Source organism: Vigna umbellata, chromosome 5 (genome assembly GCF_029865625.1).
Source record: "Vigna umbellata cultivar VRB3 chromosome 5, Vumbellata_1.0, whole genome shotgun sequence".
In the NCBI taxonomy this organism is placed as follows: Eukaryota; Viridiplantae; Streptophyta; class Magnoliopsida; order Fabales; family Fabaceae; genus Vigna; species Vigna umbellata.
In genome coordinates, this window is record NC_142169.1 from 45,161,742 (window position 1) to 45,176,468 (window position 14,727).

General features: G+C 34.4%; 1 protein-coding gene across 1 annotated transcript; it reads left to right on the forward strand.

Moving 5' to 3' along the window:
- The first annotated feature begins 13,989 nt into the window (after positions 1-13,989).
- On the forward strand, positions 13,990-14,454 carry LOC124839638 (uncharacterized). The gene has a single exon (XM_047315524.2). It carries the CDS (start codon positions 13,990-13,992, stop codon positions 14,452-14,454), a length of 465 nt encoding a protein of 154 aa, XP_047171480.2.
- The last annotated feature ends 273 nt before the right edge of the window (positions 14,455-14,727 follow it).

Below are 14,727 nucleotides of genomic sequence, written 5' to 3' on the forward strand. Positions count from 1 at the left end.
TTCACTATAGGAATGCACTTTTATAATAGTTTAAGGGTAGACAACACCTTATTGCTTTTGTGAGGAACTTTTGTAATAGTTTAAGGCTACAAAGTAGTATATGTAGCAAAAACATGCAACATTCTACCTCATACAATCATTGTTATTGTGCTTCTGCTTTTGAAAACACATTGAAAATTCTGGTTAAATGGTTATTTTGTTGTGGTTGAAATTCTGGTTTTGGTGTTATTCTGGTTTAATGGTTATTTTGCTTCTGCTATTGAAAACACAGCCTTGTATATTTGTATTCTGGGTTAATGCTTTATTCTGTTTTTAATGATATATTTGACTAATCATGGTTGTGGTTATCACTTCACTAAGAAATCATGTTATATGTTTGGCCAGAACTTACAAACAATTCTTTGCATTACTTCCTTACCAAAAGTTACAAACTTTTGAAGTCAAAATAACTTTGCTTCAGTGCATCGTGAGTACATTCCTTCATAATTACAATCAAAACACTTCTATGAACGACCCAACACTAGTGTAACTACAATCATGTTCACAACACAAAGAACACAAACAATCCCTAAAAACACGTTAAGCCTATTTTCCATATTCTTCACTGACAAGTCTAAATCACTTATAATCTTCCATCCACTTTCCATTGCTTCTCTGTTCAACAAAGTCTCAGTCTTGCCTTCACGCTTTACACTGGTTTCCCTTTCCATAGTCCCATCATCAGCACACCATCTGAAGTAATTGCAACCACCATCTTCACCACCATTATGAGAGAAGAAAACATCAATTACAGCAGCCTCCAACTAAAAAAACAACAACAAAAAAACCTTACCTTGAACTTAGGACAGCCCCAAAATTGCTTGCCTCTATTCTTAGATGTTCTCGCAGTTCTCACAACACATTTCATCCCACAATAGCAAAGTGAACCACCACTGCTACATCCTCCTCGACCACCAACACATACCACATTATCGTCTTCCTTCCGCCACCCACTGCATGACGAAGACGAACAACGATGGGTCATCTTCAACCACAACGAACTTATCCACCTTCGAAGAAGAACAAGCTCAATCAAAACTCAGGCTGTTATTAGGGATTCAAGCACACATTTATACAAATTTATCTCCCTTCCACTTTTCTCCCACCTTTACCAAGTTGTTTTTTTAATAAAAAACCTAAATGCACATCAATCAGACACGTGAATTCAAAAATTCACCCCAGCGTGCCACGTCAATTATGAAAGGGGATCCAACGTGACACGTCAATTACAAAACGGGACCCAGCATGCCACGTCAAACACAGCTTAACGACGTTGGGTCCAATTTAACGGTTGGGGCCCAATTGTTGCAATTTTCATAAAATTTGGATCCAATTGAGAAACCGAAAAAATAAGGGACTAAATTGAGATTCTGCTCCAAAAAAGGGACTTCCTGAATGATTAAACCTTAAAAGTAAAAATTCTAGCTTCCCTTACCTCGACTCAACAGCTCAAAAACCTTTAAACGCTCCTCTTGCGACATAAGGAACTTCTAGAAAACCTACAAATCATTGATTTGTGATTGAAGACCAACCTTAGAATCACAAACGAACCAAGAATCAAGGGAGAGGGATTCTTGATCCATGCAAAACAGAACTACTTTACATGATCAAGAACCCTAAACACTAAGGAAAAAGGGTTTAACACTTACTTGCTTCAATCAACCAATTGATCGGTTAGATAGGTAGCCCTCAATGCAAGGATCGCCTAGACACCTCCTGATCGTCAAATAGATGATCTAAGAATGAGAAATTGTAGAGAGAAGCAAGAGAAAACAAAGAGAACGAATTTTAGAGAGATAGATTGTATTTTAGAAAATGAGACGAGCTTAGAAAATTCTATTTATATTATAAGGTTATTTTATAATAAAATACTCGGTCTCATTATTTTAATACATCTAGTAACTCTAATACTTTATTTTCTAGGTTCTTACAATAGCCATCGTTACAAAATTTATATTGTAGTAAATCACAGTGTTGGGAACCAAATACAGCCTTGGGAATCGAATATGCCTCATCTAAACAATGGGAGGAACCGAATACAAATAAATGGGAACCAAATATAGGTTCCTTTATTCGTCTTCATATGGCTGGAACTGAATACGGGTTTCTTGGAACCGAATATGATTTCACGTTCTACATCTTCTTCAGCTTCAACCACCCGTGTTCTTCATCAATCACTTTCTTCTTCATCTTCATATGGCCATCAACCTTATCTTCTTCATCTACCACCAACCTCCAAAGTAAAAACCAACAAATACTTGCCTAAATAACACTACTGTCATACTTACCTCACCTCAGCTTTCTCTTCGTCCGCACTCAACATCTTTGTCTGCACTCAACACATATATTAACGTCATAATTGCAACTGTAATTATATCCAAACAGAGAGACAATTCAGACTTTTTAAATTCGATCTCTCCAAATCTCACTACATTTGTGGTTGATTAAAAAATGATTCATCTCGCAAATTCCTTCAAATCATTCTCTGTATTTCTTTTCAAACGAACACAAAAGTCACTTCATTTTTTTACTTGCAAAATGACATAAACAATACATTCTCTTCATATGAACATAACAATAGGAATGATTCAAGGTTGAACTTCCAACTGTTTCATTGGATGTACCAATTATCACGCAAAAATAAATCAGTATTCGAGTTTTTCATACTATGCTAGTTGTAGTTTATGGTTTCCAACAAACCACTACTACTTTGTGGAGAAGTGAGGTCTGATGGAATCACTAGTAAAAAAACGCTATTTAAACTCGCACAATAGGTATCGGTTTAGGCGAAACCGAAGTCTATCAAAACGCGGTGGCATTTTTGTAGTTTAGTCGAACTTATACGCCTCGGTTCAAAGGGAACTGAAACGTATAAGCTTTATTACCTCGGTTAAAGTATACAACCGATTCCTAACACCCTGCAATCCCACCTACCCCTCTGCACAACAGACTTTTCAGCTTTTCGAGACTGGCCTACTACTTCGGTTTGGGCAGAACCAGTGTGAAAACATGTTTATGCCTCGGTTTAACAGTTAACTGAGGCATATAACTATCAACAAATTTTTTATTTTATTTTTTATTAGGTGTATAAGCATCGGTTCCTATGTGAACCGAGGCATATAGTGGTCTACTACTTCGTTTAATTGAAGAACCGAGTTAGTATAGAGTCCAGGGGTTCAACCATTTAACCTATTTCTCGCGGAGAACCTTTCTTCCTCCATTCTCGCACTCTTCTTTCTCCAATACTCTCTCTCTGTCGCCTGCACAAGGCTTCTTCCTCCACTCTCACTCTTCTAAACAATACCGCTAGTTTGGTCCACGCCTCATCCACCGCCGCCGGGAGCCACCAGTACCTCGTCGTGTGCGACGACTGCGAGTGCGGCTTCCACCTCGCCTGCGAGCGCGTCACCTCTGGAATGAAGATAAAGCGGTGGCCGTTGGGAGTGAAGCTCCTAGGGTTCTAATCCAGATCCCCATCCCCAATTTATAATTTGTTATCCCCTTTCTCAGATCTACAATTCTTTAGCTCTTATCCCCTTTCTCTTCCTTTTTTTGTTTCTTAGATCATTTAGGTTTTTTTGTGGACCGCCTGGTGCGGCCCGTGCCAGTGGTGGAGCCGCTGCGGTGGGACCGTTCGACTCTGCTTCGGAGGCCGAGGACGACAACGTCAATGAGAACGCGCTGCTGCCCCTTTGCAATTTTCAGAGTCTGACCAGCATTCGGTTGGGTGAAGAGATTGATTCGGGTTGTAGCATGATTGAAAAGGTGATTCTTTGTACTGGAAAATGGGGGAGAAGGAAGGAGTTGTCTTGTTTGTGGAAGAGGTTTTTAGGCACAGCGACGGTGCGGCGAGGGCGTAGCCGGTGGATCTGTTTTTGGTTCTGTTTCTCTGCCTTGGGTGTTTGTTTTTGTTTCTCTGCAGGTGCGGTTTGGATTCGCCTCCTGAATTGGGGGTACTGCTTCTTAATTTTCTCTGTGCCTTCTGATTACTCGCTGGGAAAGTTCTTAGGGTGGATGGTGATGATTGGGGTTGAAAATCTGGAAAGGTCTTTGTTAGTGCAGGTTGGGGTTGAGGTTGAAAATCTGGGAAAGAAATTGTGGTTCAGAACATAGAAAAGAGAAAGGAAAAGAACATAGTAGAACAGAACCAAGGACAGACGAGGAACCAACAAGAGATTTTGATTTCGATTAAAAAAATTAAAAACACTATACTGCCTCGGTTGTCTGTGAACTGAGGCAGAATTCGAACACTTTTGACTCGGTTCAGAACCCGAGACATAAAGCCTATCTTTTTTACTTCGCCTGAATATGCTTCGGTTGTAGAACCGGTGCCTATAAACTAAAAGAACCGATGCCATTTCCCTTAATTGTACTGGTAAATAGACTCAAGAGGAGGAGACTGAATCATTGTATCTACAAACTCAGGTGATGGAAGTAGTTGGTACTTTCCCTTCCATTTTTCACTTTTATCCTTTTACTATCTATGCATATTATGTGTGTACAACCTCATCTTTGAATGTGACAAGAAGCTGGCTTAGGTTGATGCCAAAAAATTCTTATACTGGCTTTGTTCATCCTAGGTTGAGTCCAGCCATTATCAGGTGTGTATCATTTTAATTCTGTTGTTATTTTTTTGTTTGATATCTTAAAATGGTCAGGTAAATTTGTCTCATTTACTTTTATCAAAATTTTCTAAGTTTTCTCACACTCGTCTTTTCCAACATTAATTACACGTTTGACACAAACAGGGTTGTGGTGCCAAAATTTAAGTAAACAATATTATAAAACTAAAATGTTTATTGGTTGTGCCTTTATTTTTTAAATTTTAGTACATTCTTGCACAATTTGTTGTTCTATCCTTCTAGAAGTACAAATTCTGATATTCTCTTTTTATGAATTTTACCTAGGTTGTCTACATTTATTTAATACATGGATAAAATAATTATAAAAAATAAATTTTTATTTAATACATATTATACAAATAAAATAATTGTTCACATGTGGGTTTTCTGTAAAATAGGAAAATAATAAATATTTATATTTATTTAATACACATCATAAAAATAACATAATTATAAAAATTAAACTTTTATATTTTAAAAAAAAATAAGTAAATATAAAAATTGTGTATATCAAAATAAATTTTTCTTTACCATGTTTTACACACATGCATGGTATCAAACTTCTCTCTCTTGAATTCCTTATCCACTCATTTTGTCATTAATTCAGACTTTTTTTTTTTCACTTTGAATTTCATACTCTGCATACGTCGCCCAAGCCTACCACCAGTTTTTCATTCCTTCATAGCAAGGCTAGAATCTCTGCACAGAATAAAATGTTAGAAATTTGGTGTTCTTTTCGAAAACTATATCCTGTTATGTTTTTAGGATTCTTTTTCCACCATTACAGTTTGAAATGTTTTAAACTTTTAATTAGATTTTACTCTATATATTCAAAGAAAAATATCTTAAAAAAATTTATTTATAGAATCAGTTTTTTACTTTGTAAAACAAATAGAAAAAAAGATAAGTTTAATAAAATATTATTCATTCAAATTTACACTATTTAAAAATAAGTAACGAAATCATTTTCAATATTTTTTTTAAAATCAAGATTCATATAGCTAATAACACAAAAATATTTTAAATTCAAAATATATGATAACAAAGTTTAAATTTAAAATTGAAAATCACGAAAAAAAGACTATAAAATGTGATAATAAAGTTTAAACTTGATATTCAAAATAAAATAAAAAAGTGTTAAATATGATTGTTAGTTCGTAGATTTAGACATAAAATTGGAATTTATTTTTATCCTAAACTTTGTTAAATGATGTTCTAAAATAACATTTGAACTATTTATTATTTTCTAAATTTGAAGACCAAATTATATTAAAGTTTAAAATATAAATGAATTTCAATTTTGTAATTAAGAACTAATATAAACATATTTAACTTTAAAAAAGTAAAAAAATTAAAAACCGTTTAATAAACATTTTAATACATTGAACCACTTTCACATATTCTCAGTTTCTAACTTTTACATATTTCTTATCTTTTAATTAAGTTGAGAACAAAATTTTAAAGTCAAAGAATTTAAAGAGTTTGATGATAGTTAACAATAGAATAATATATTATAATATATTATAATACATAATGTCAGAACCTTTAAAACCCATGTTAGTGGAAGACATGTGTAAGTGCAAGGGTTTCTGAAATTCAGAAAGTGGAAAACAAGTGTGAGTTGCAAAGTGGACTGTTGGTTTTGACGGTAGTTTATAAGTCAAGTTTTCAAATTTCGTGCCACTTTTCTGCATGCACTCATCTTTTTCAACCTTCTGAGTTCTTCATTTCCTCCTCATTCTCTCTACAAATTTCATTCTTCTCTCTAAGAATTCTCATCTTTTCTTCTTCCAATCTTCAATCATACCACGTCTGAGTCTTCTTGGTGTTAAGAGTTTTCTTTTGCACCATCAAGTTGCTGGGTTGAGCTGGTAAGTTCATTCCTCTCTTAGCACTGTTGTTTTCTAAACCAAGTTTCTGGTTGCATGAGTTTATCATCTCATTCTGAACACACTTATGGTCTTTTGATTGGTTTAGTTCATAAATCGTGACCAGTAGGATTCTAAGATTTCTGGTGGTGAGCTATTCTATTCAAACTATGAGCTTTCGGCTAAGTTTAAGAAGTAAGAGAAGCTTATATAATTTGATTAAGATTATTGGTTCTGAATGGCTGTATGTTTGTTTGATTATTTGATGAATATGAAGTATTGGGACTACTGTATGTTTGTTTATATGAGTGGATGATTTATAACTGAGCTAAACTGGGTTGATATGGGATTTGATCTTCAATCTGCAGCTTTATGCGTAATCCTGTGTTTATCATCGAGAGTCATTATTGACCGTTCGATTTTCTTTGGGTATTCGGTCTGGACTGGATTCTTCTTCTGATGGAGAATTTCAGTTAATGACCGATCGGTTTTCTATTAGTATACTTGTAAATAAGCGTTCAGTAGAGTTTTCTCTTTAAACTTACTAAACATTTTAGTTAATATATTCTTTAATAATTAAAGTTGGAGATATTATAATTGTCTTTTATTGAAATTAAGTGTAATATATATGTAAATATATATATATATATGTATATATATATATGTATATATATGTATACATATACATATATATGTACATGTACATATACATATGTATATGTATATATGCCCTTCATTTTGGTATAAGCTCAGTAGTACTCAGTCATAGATCAAGTGCTCGGTCCCGGTAGTGCTCGGTCATAGACCAGGTGCTCGGTCTCAGTAGTGTTCGATATCAAACAAAGTGTTCGGCCTAGTTGGTAGTGTTTGTTTTAAATTCTTAGGTTTCAAATAACAAACTTTCATCATCTTCAATTATGTTTAAATATGTGTTATATAGTATTACACACCTTCCATGAGTTTTGTCTAGTAAAGACCTTTCGGTCAAAAATTGTGGTGTATCCAGTAAACGTTCCTTATTATTATAAGTGTTAAGCTTTTGATGAGTCTTGTCTCGTATGGCCCGTTCGGTCTTATTCTGTGGATAAGTGAAAGATCGCTCGGTCTTACACTAAGCGTTCAGTTATGATAATCTAAACATTACTCTCTTGTGTCGATCTTACTTCTAAGATTTATCTTTAAGCACTATTTTAAGATGGAATCTGGTTTTATTGGTTTGGTTTGACTGTATTGATAATGAAGTATGATGACTTTAAAGTATGATGTGATTTGAATGGTATGGATATGAAAGAGTATTCCAGGGAGGAATATCTTAAGATTTGTTATGGAATGGTAAAGTATGAATGTGGTCATGCTAAGGTGGCGTTTATCCTAATATTCTATGATTACTCATTCTCAAGTAGAGAGGAGTAAATCATGTGTGAGAATGGTAGGAGGTCCTAGTCCATAAGGTTAAGATGGGTGATGTAAGAACGGACTAACCTCTGGTGGCAGCTGTTGAGGGCATCCCAGCTACTACATCACCCAAGTGCAAAAACATCGTAGCTACACAGAATTCATACAGTCCGGACAACCACGGTAAAGTGGTCGGTAATTGCATGCATTGATGTATTGGTTATGGTTTGAAATGCATGATTAGTTGTTGTAAGCTTGACTATTGAATTATATCAGAATTATGTGAGATATATGTTTTACTGCATTAATTAAATTACATAAGCTTACCATATTTCCTGTCTTGTCTGTTTTGTCCTTCCTGTCGTCATTTTCTGTTGCAATGATCATCCCGTGGATCTGAGCAGAAGGAGAGGAGTTACTGGAAGAGACTCTTGAAGAAGTGGAGATTAAGACTGAATCGTAAGACCGCTCGGTAACAAACATTCGGTTTGTTTTTACTTAACCGTTCGGTTAAGAGTGTTTTGTTAAAACCGTTCGGTCCAGTATTTAGCTTTGTAAAGGTTTAAATTCTGTATTATTTTGTAAGGTCGTTCGGCCATAAACGTACCATTCCTTTCTGAACTGAACTATAATATTGTTAATATGTGAGTATTCTACGATATGGTTTGATACTGTATTTTTGGGATGTTATACGTAATAATATTTAGAGTAGTTAAGTATGTCGTAAAATTAAGATTTATCACTTATATATTGGTTCCAAATTTTAAAAATATAGTTATTTTAATTTAATTACATTAAGTTTTTTATTTATCAAATATGTTTTTTAATTAATATTGAAACTGAAATGTGTTAAAGGTATAATGACTCAAATGCTAACATGATATATTTTTGATACATAAAAGGATTCAATATAATTGGATTAAAAAAATCATTTTTATTTAAACAAGAAGGTGAAAGAAAAAAATAATCAAGCAATTTTATAAAAAACCGTTTTTCTTCCGAAAAACTTAACAAGCCCACAATTAAAAAAACAGAAAGAAAAAACCTTGGGTGTATTGTAAACTAATTTGTTTATTTACAAATTTTGGTTATGATTCTTTTCCCAATATACCTTCTTCCCAATAATGTCTTCCAAATTTATTAAGTTCGAGTTCATACCATGGGACAGTGGTCCATCTTCTTTGTCGAACTTTTATTTTATTTTTCAAATAATTTTAAAATGAAGGAAAAGGATAAATTTAAAATAAAAAATTAAAATTAAAATATATAATAGAAAGTGTTGAATATAATTTTAATTTTTAATTTTTAAATATTAAAATAAATAATAAAATAGAGTGGTTTAACTTAAATAATTATTTTAAGTTGTGTACGAAATATAAATTGTTATTATTATAATTATTTTCATAATTATGTGTATAATGATAATTAGGTTTAAAATGATTAATAATGAATATAGAGAGAAAATTAAATTTTAAAACTGTCCAAATAATTAGCATACAGTTAAATCATTGTCAAGAAGAGAATTAGACTTACAAGTTTCTAGCAACATGATTTAGATTCTATTTATTAGCTTTGCATATAAAACTAACATAGACATAGTGATGAATCAATTCAAGGATCAAAATAAAGGAAAGTCAACACTTCCGTAGTATCCATGACTTTAGAATTAAACCAGGAAGAAAAATAATAAAGGCAACTATGAACCCAATTTCAAAACCCACAAAGAAACTTAAGCCAAAACCCAATTATATATAAAATTTTCCAGCACCAAAACTAGCCGGTACATAAAAAATGGAAAATAAAATATGATTAAACAAAATCTGTTCATATACGAAAACTATGTTGTAAAAATCAAGTAGATAAGTATAATTAATTAATCCTTTAAGTACCTAGAACAATCATAACAAACAAAAGTCGCAATTGATTCATCTTTTATCAATTTTAGAACATATAAGTCCAATTAATAATACATTCTAATAATATATTTATTGCAATTTACCTTATTAGCTTTTTACATAATTGATTATGTCTTGAATAATTGATATATTCTTTCTTTAATTGTAGGATCAAGATATTTTGTATAGTCTATATAGTGTACGTTGGTTATTCTTTCTAAATAAAAAAAACACATTTGCAGCAATCTTTACATGGTATCAGCCTAACCTCGATCTTTCATCACCCTTCTTTCTTTTCTTTTCTTCCCCATGACTAATATTACTCTTTCCTCTGATGGTGCTTTTTCATTCAACACCATGATCCACATGCTAAACATATGCCTTACCTAAACCAATTTCATTCTATAGCGTCGTCAGCTCCTTCCTCTTCTCGAAGGACAAACCCTCTATGGTCATATCGATGGCTCAGTCACAACTCCTCCTGCGAAATTGCCTACTGCTGATGGATCTTTGACGGCTGCTAATCCAGCCTTTATCACTTGGAAACAACAAGATCAAAGACTTGTAAGTCTCCTTCAGGCCTCTCTTACTGAAGAGATTCTAGTTGAGGTACTGCATTGTGACACTGCAGAGCATATCTGAACTACTCTTGAATCCCTCTATGGTGGTGACTCCAACCAACGAGAAATCGGGATTAGAGATCAACTTTTGCACCTCACAAAAGGCTCATCCACTGTTAGGGAGTTTTCCAAATTCTGGCAAAAGGGAGGTGTGAACACAACTTATATGTATTAGAGCATGGTCATAGTGCTTTTGTTTCTGTTTTAAACTCCAATAAGCTATGAGGATCATTTGAATTGTGGCATTATCGTTTGGGTCATGTTCACTTTGATACTATTTCCCATTTAAGAAAAAAAGGTCTTTTGTCTTTATCTTCCATTTTATCAACTCCATCTATTTATGGCTCCTTGAATTAGCTAAAAGCAAAAGACTACCTTATTCCCTAAATGAGAAACGCGCATCGCATGTGCTGGATTTAGTTCATTGTGATTTATGGGGACTTGATCCCATTTGTTCAAAATCTGGTTTTCGATATTATGTGATTTTTACTGATGACCATTCCATATTCACTTGGTTATGTCCAATGTGCCTAAAATCTGATTTTTATGATGTATTTGTTTAGTTCAAGAAATTTGTTGAAAATCAATTCAATACATCTATAAAAACATTCCAAAGTGATGGTGGCACCGAATTCACAAACAACAAAGTCCAAACCTTGTTACACGAAAATGGAATTCTTCATCTTAAGTCCTACCCTCATACACCCACCCAAAATGGTAGAGCTGAACATAAACATCGTCACATCACTGAAATGGGACTTGTAATGTTTTTCCATTCACATCTCCTTACTCACTATTGGTTACATGCTTTTTGTTATGCTGTCTATGTCATCAATCGGTTACCTACCACTCTTCTAAATGGTGTTTCTCCATTTGAGACCTTATATAATACTCCTCCCAATTATGCACACTTTCATCCTTTTGGTTGTCGGGTTTATCCTTGTCTTCGTGACTATACCACTAACAAATTGTCTCACCTTGTATTTTTCTTGGATACAACAGAAACAATAAAAGATTTCAATGTTTGGATCCCTCAACCTAGACATGCCAAGTTTGACGAACTTTATTTTCCATGTTCAAACACAAGAACTATATCTCCAATTTATGGGTTGGGTTTTTCTTCATTTGTTGAACCAGCCTCAACGCCTGTTGATAACAGTTGATTTCACCGTTATTTGGGATTAAATTTGGATAATTAATTAACCCTTTTTGACTTAGAAGCTTGCTTGTTCTCTTGTTTTTAGCTTATTTTGGTGAATAAGAGAGTTGAGGTTATACTTGAAGATTTTATCACTAAAGTCCCTTGATTTTGTAGGAAACTAGGATGAATTGGAAGAGGAGTTAAATGTTAAGAAGTTGGAACTTAGAAAGGATAGAAAGAGCACCAGAAGAGAAGGCTGCTAAAGGTCGCAGGACGCTTGGGTGCCCTCCTCTGGGCCCTCAGCACAGGAGTCTCGTAGTCATGCTGATAACGGTTGAATTTACCGTTATTTGATACTTAATTTTGATACTAAAAACACCTTTTTTGACTTAGAAACTAGCTTGGAATCATAGTTTTGATGAATAAAGAGAGTTGAAGGTGAATTTAATGGTTTTGTGCTACATTTCAGTGTTTTCAATAGAAATTGAGATGATTTGGAAGAAGAGTTGAAATAGTAAGGAGTTGGAACTCAGGAAGGGATGGAAAAGCATTAAGAAAGAAGGATCACAACAGCGCTGAGCGCCACTTTAGGGGCTCTCAGCGCCAGAGTACGCTATCTCACGCTTGACTGCCCTTTTCTGGAGCCCTCAGCACAGGATACCCCTGGCTCGCGCCCGAGCGCCCTTTTCAGGGGCGTTGAGCGCAACTTCCTCGAGTCGCACCACGCTTGCTTGCCCTTTGAGCTGACCTTGAGCGTCAATTCTGACTCGCACACCACTGGGCGCCATAAGTAGGGCGCTAAGCATCAGTCTTGTGGGCTTGGACCCGTTTTTTGTTAATTTTATGCTCTATTTAAGGACTTGGACGTCCTAGGCTTCACATATTTGGATGAAATAGGCTCAGAAACAAACTTTTTGCTTCCTCGGAGGCGGATTTGGATGCGAAAGCTCCTATCTTCAATTTTTACGGTTGTATCTTTCATTCTTTTTCCATTGTTCATCTAGTCTCACCATGTCAATGGTGAACTAAACTCTATTTGTTGTTGGGGATGATGTAACCTTTGTAAACTCTCATGTATTGAATTGATTCTTGATTATATATGCTTCTTTCATTAATTGTTAGGGTAATTCTTCTTTGCGTAATACTTGCTTTGTTTAACTCATTCTTTAGCATGATGTATGATTTGTATGAGTACCGAAAGATATCTTACAATTCATGATCCAGAGAATTATTCCCAGAAGTAGCATTGCTCAGGAATGGGGGTATGAGTTCTAGTTGTCTTAAGCTTCTGTTCTTCAGAATTAATTATTAGGAATGCTAAAAATCGTATGAACTAATAGTTAAGGATAGGCTTTCTTCGCCGAGGAATCAGGTTTTAGGTATTTTGGATAGTGACATTAACATTAATGAAGAACTAGAATTCATATATACATGAGAGTAAACTAGGTGAAATCTAACCCTAACAACATATTCATTCCATAATATCAAACTCGTTCATCTTTGCACTTTTGTCCAATTGATCAAATTGCATGCATATTTACTTTTCAGTATTTGTATTTTAAACCTAAAAGAGTTTATTTTGAAGTCTTATTTAATCAAGAAATCACATAATTGTTTAGGCCGTGAGTCTCTAGGGAAACGATACTTGGTCTTACCATGTTTATTACTTGATATGATTCGGTACACTTGCTAGAGTCTTAACAAGTTACTTGATATGATTCGGTACACTTGTGTGATTATTAAATAGCTTTGACTTGATTTTTTTGATCTTTTGTTTTGTGCTAACAATTTTTTCTAGGGTTTTGTGTTCAGCGCATGCAGGATGCAATTCAGACAAGAAGTTAACTATATGGGCACTCAATTCCACCAAGGTACTTTCAACCATGGGTGGTTACCTCATCTAAGCATGGGACAAAGTTAGTTTGGGAAACTTGCTGAGAAATTCAATGGACCACAACAACAGCCTTAATGGCAACAACAAACCTCTCTTACAGAAAGAATTGCAAAGCTAGATGACACGCTTCAACAGTTGATGCAGATATTTGTATCTCATCATAATAACATTGAAGCAACACTCAAAAGGATGGGATGCAGATTGGTCATTTAGTTTAGAAGGTGGAAGATTTTAGGGGTAATATGAAAATTAACCCTAGAGAGGAATGCAAAGTCGTTGTTACTAGAAGTGGTAGAATTTTAGATGAGAGAAAAATAGAGAGAAAAGAAAAAGAAATGTTGAGTGAAAAAGAGAAAGATGTAGACGAAGAGAAAGAAAAAGAAGAAAGTGAGAGAGAAGAAAAGAAAAAAGAGAGAGGAAGAGAATGAGAAAAAAAGAAAGAATTGTATGAAAAACCTCTTCCTTACCCGAAGAATTATTCTAGGAAGGAGAAGGAAACACAGTTTGAGCATTTCATGGAGATTTTCAAGAAATGGGAGATTAACATACCCTTCTCTGAAGCTTTGCAACAAATGTCTTCATATGCTAAATTTTTGAAGGAATTCCTTACTAAGAAAAGGAAATACATTGAAGAGGAAACCATTGTAGTACAAGGAAACTGCAGTGCTATCATACAAAAGCTTTTACCTCCCAAGTTAAAAGATCTAGGAAGTTTCACCATTCCTTGCACTATAGGAAATATATCTGTTGGAAGGGCATTAATTGATTTGGGAGTCAGTATTAATCTAATGTCGCTCTCTATGTTTAAGAAGATTGAAGGTTTGGAACTCAAGCCTACTCGAATGACTCTTCAACTAGCAGATAGATCTCTGAAATATCCTTATGGGGTAGTTGAAGACGTGCTTGTGAAGGTAGACAAGTTTCTATTTCCTGTGGATTTTGTTATCATGGAGATGGAGGAGGATGTTGATAATAGTTGAAAAACTGTTATTTTCATGCTTAAAATTGATACTAAAAGCAACCTTTAACACTTAGAAACTAGCTTGAAATCATGTTTTTGGTCATATTTTTAGAAATAAGAGAGCTGGACAGGTTTATGCTTGATTTCAGTGTTTTTGTGCAGGTTTTAAGGTGAATTTGGTGAAAGAAGTGAAGAAGGATAGAGATGGAATCAGAAAAGACATCAAAAAGTGCAAAAGGAGAAGCCGCAACTACCGCTCAGCGGCAGTTTACCGCTGAGCGGCACTCAAGCA